Here is a 2,569-nt window from a genome sequence, read left to right as displayed (position 1 = left end):
CCTCTCCCCCCCACACTCCACCACCCGCAAGAAGCATGCTCCAGGCGCGGGCAATTGGGCTATTACTCTGGGGCCTCCTCAGAGCGGGGGCAAAGAGGCATATCGCCAGCGCAGGTAGGAGAGTCCGGTCCGAGGTGCCACTGTTCGTTCAGTGGAGAATAGCAGCACAGAGAGGCTCCCTTAACTCCTCCTGGTGATCTTTTTTCATCTCTCCTCTCCTCTACTCCTACTCGAGCCAAGAGGGTCTGGTCTTTTCCTTCTGTGTACCTGACCAAGTTCCCTCTCCCTTCTCACCTCTCCTCCCATCACAGCAAATTCACAAAGCCTAAACCCCATCTCCCCAAACCCAGTAGTACCTCTGTGGGGCTGTGGTCCGGACTGGGCTGCTGGCTTTCGGAGGGAGACTCCGGGGGAGGCATGGTGGACATGTCGGGCAGTGCGGAGTCCTGTTGGGTCCCCGAAGATCTGGCGGGTGCAGGCTCAGGCTGCATGGAACCCAGTGCAGTTTCGATTCTCAGTTTTGATCTTGGGGGCGGGAGAAGCTTGATGAGACTCACGCGCGAGAGCGCTGAATTTCCGGAGCTATCCGAAAGGGGAGGAGCCGGTTCTGGGCGAGCGACTGGAAAGGAAGTGAAACAGTAACTGGGGGCGGTTCTAGGAGCGGAGAGGCCAAACTGTGGGTTTGGAAGACACGCCCATGGCGGGTTGGAGGGAGAGGGAGGACAGTAGAGCACAGCTGACCTGGGGTAACAGCAAAGTGTCTGAGCTGACACGAGGGGGGCAGCCCCGCCCTGGGCTTTGGGCCATTCATCAGCTCACATGGCACAGCTTTGTGCCAGCCCCCAGCTGGGAGCCTAGGGCATAGAGATGAGTGACGTGGCCCTTGCTTTGGAAGAATCCCAGATCCAGTGGAAGGACAGGCTCCAAAAAGATTTTCACACAGCATTGAGACTGGCTGGAAAGGAGGTTCCTCAGCTGGGACTTGGAACAGTGGGAATTTACCAGGGACTCAAATATTGGGAAGACACTTTAAACAGAGAGAATAGTGCGTGCAAAGGCATGAAGGTTTGAAACAGGATTTAAGAGGGGACCCATGAGCAATGTCAGCCCAGGAAGGACTGGGGCAAGATCATAGATAAGGAGATGGGTCAGTTTTGTGAACTGTAGAGTCAGTTTCATACCTAGAAACAATGTGATTCACTGTGCATGGTAGGAAAGTCACTCTGACAACCTAGGGGCAGGTGGCCTGATCTAGGATAGTGGCTGTGGGATGCAAGGGGGACCTGAGTCAGAGACACTGGGAGGGCACTGAGTGCAGATGAGGAGAACAGGATGATGCCTTGGCTCACAGTTGGAAAGGCTGGTAAATTTTAGGCAGTGGGGGATGGGGGAAGCTGGTGACAGGGTATGAAGAGTGAGGAGACAGAGCAAGCTAGCTTTTGGCCAGCAGAGAAGTGTGCCAGACCCCCAGTTGGTGGGGGGAGGAAGTACAGCTCCAGGTAGCCTCCCTGAGCCAGTACCCTTGGCTCTAAACTTCAAACCATCCCAAACACTGTGTGCCCATTCTATGCTGTTCCAGCTTGGAGGGGTGGAGACAGGGCTTTGCTCTTGTGAAGGCTTATAGTCTGAAGGCATGTATGGAAAGGAAGTGGGAGAGGCTTCAGGAGCCTGCCCTACCTTCCAACCCCATCAGTACCCCTAGGGTTTTAGAATCAGGCCATCAAACTAGGAAAAACCAAAGATGGTGAGCAGCTATCCACAGAAGGAACCTGGAAGTGGGCTATTGCTGAGGGGCTGAGGGGCATAAGGAGGCAACTAGCACGTGGCTGTGACAAGGAAAATTTTATTAATCTCTGTTCATTTTGGAAGACAGCTTGCCTCAATGGCCTATTAGAAGTTAATGCTTCTCAGAATAAACTCCCCATTTGCATGTGGGTTTTCTCAAACCATGAAGAGACAAGTTACCTCTGGGTAACTGGATCAAGAGATATGCTGTTTCTGGACCTAAGGACTGAGAATCTCACTTCTAGATGCTTTGGAGGGTCTGCTCCATCATAACTCTGTGCTAACTCCTCCTTCCTGAGGTCCGCACATGAAATTTTTCTGTTCTTGTGCCAAAGTTCAGGTTCTTCCGCTCCACCTTAACCACAGTGAGCTAGTCAACAAATAAGTACTGAGATCCACTCTGTGCCAGATCCTGCTTGTTGGGCTGTGCGTACACAAAGTGGAGTAATTTGCTGATTATGCCCTGGAGAAACGTTAATTCCAGATAAGCCTCCACTCCCTTCCCGGCATACACACCCCAGTATTTGAGTTTGGAGAGGGAATGGTACAATTTCCTTGATTCTGAATAAGATTCGGCTCCTGAAAAATCCCTTTCAAAGCCAACGTCCCTCCTGATCCTTTTCCAAAGTCGAGGGGTAGCAAGCAGGAGGAGGCAAGGACCTCGTCCGCAGTTCGGTCCTCCTAGCGCAGGTGGCGATGTGCGACTCCCGAGAAGCCGGGAGGGGCGGGGCGGAGGCCGGCAGATCACTTCCGGCACTGGCTGTTTAGAGCCCCGCTCCTCAGG

General features: G+C 53.3%; 1 protein-coding gene across 4 annotated transcripts in view; it reads right to left on the bottom strand.

Moving 5' to 3' along the window:
• Nucleotides 1-635, bottom strand: part of PML (promyelocytic leukemia) — a 46,641-nt gene extending 46,006 nt beyond the window's left edge. For 3 of the 4 annotated variants that reach the window (XM_006753242.2, XM_006753244.2, XM_006753243.2), the window contains exon 1: nt 357-635. In XM_006753242.2, coding sequence (XP_006753305.1) covers nt 357-491 — 135 coding nt within the window. In that variant the 5' untranslated portion in view covers nt 492-635. The remainder of the gene's footprint in view (nt 1-356) is intronic. The other variant, XM_006753246.2, reaches the window with a different exon arrangement.
• Nucleotides 636-2,569: the final 1,934 nt, after the last annotated feature.

This window comes from Myotis davidii, unplaced genomic scaffold (genome assembly GCF_000327345.1).
Source record: "Myotis davidii unplaced genomic scaffold, ASM32734v1 scaffold131, whole genome shotgun sequence".
In the NCBI taxonomy this organism is placed as follows: Eukaryota; Metazoa; Chordata; class Mammalia; order Chiroptera; family Vespertilionidae; genus Myotis; species Myotis davidii.
This window is presented reverse-complemented; position numbering and strand designations above follow the sequence as displayed.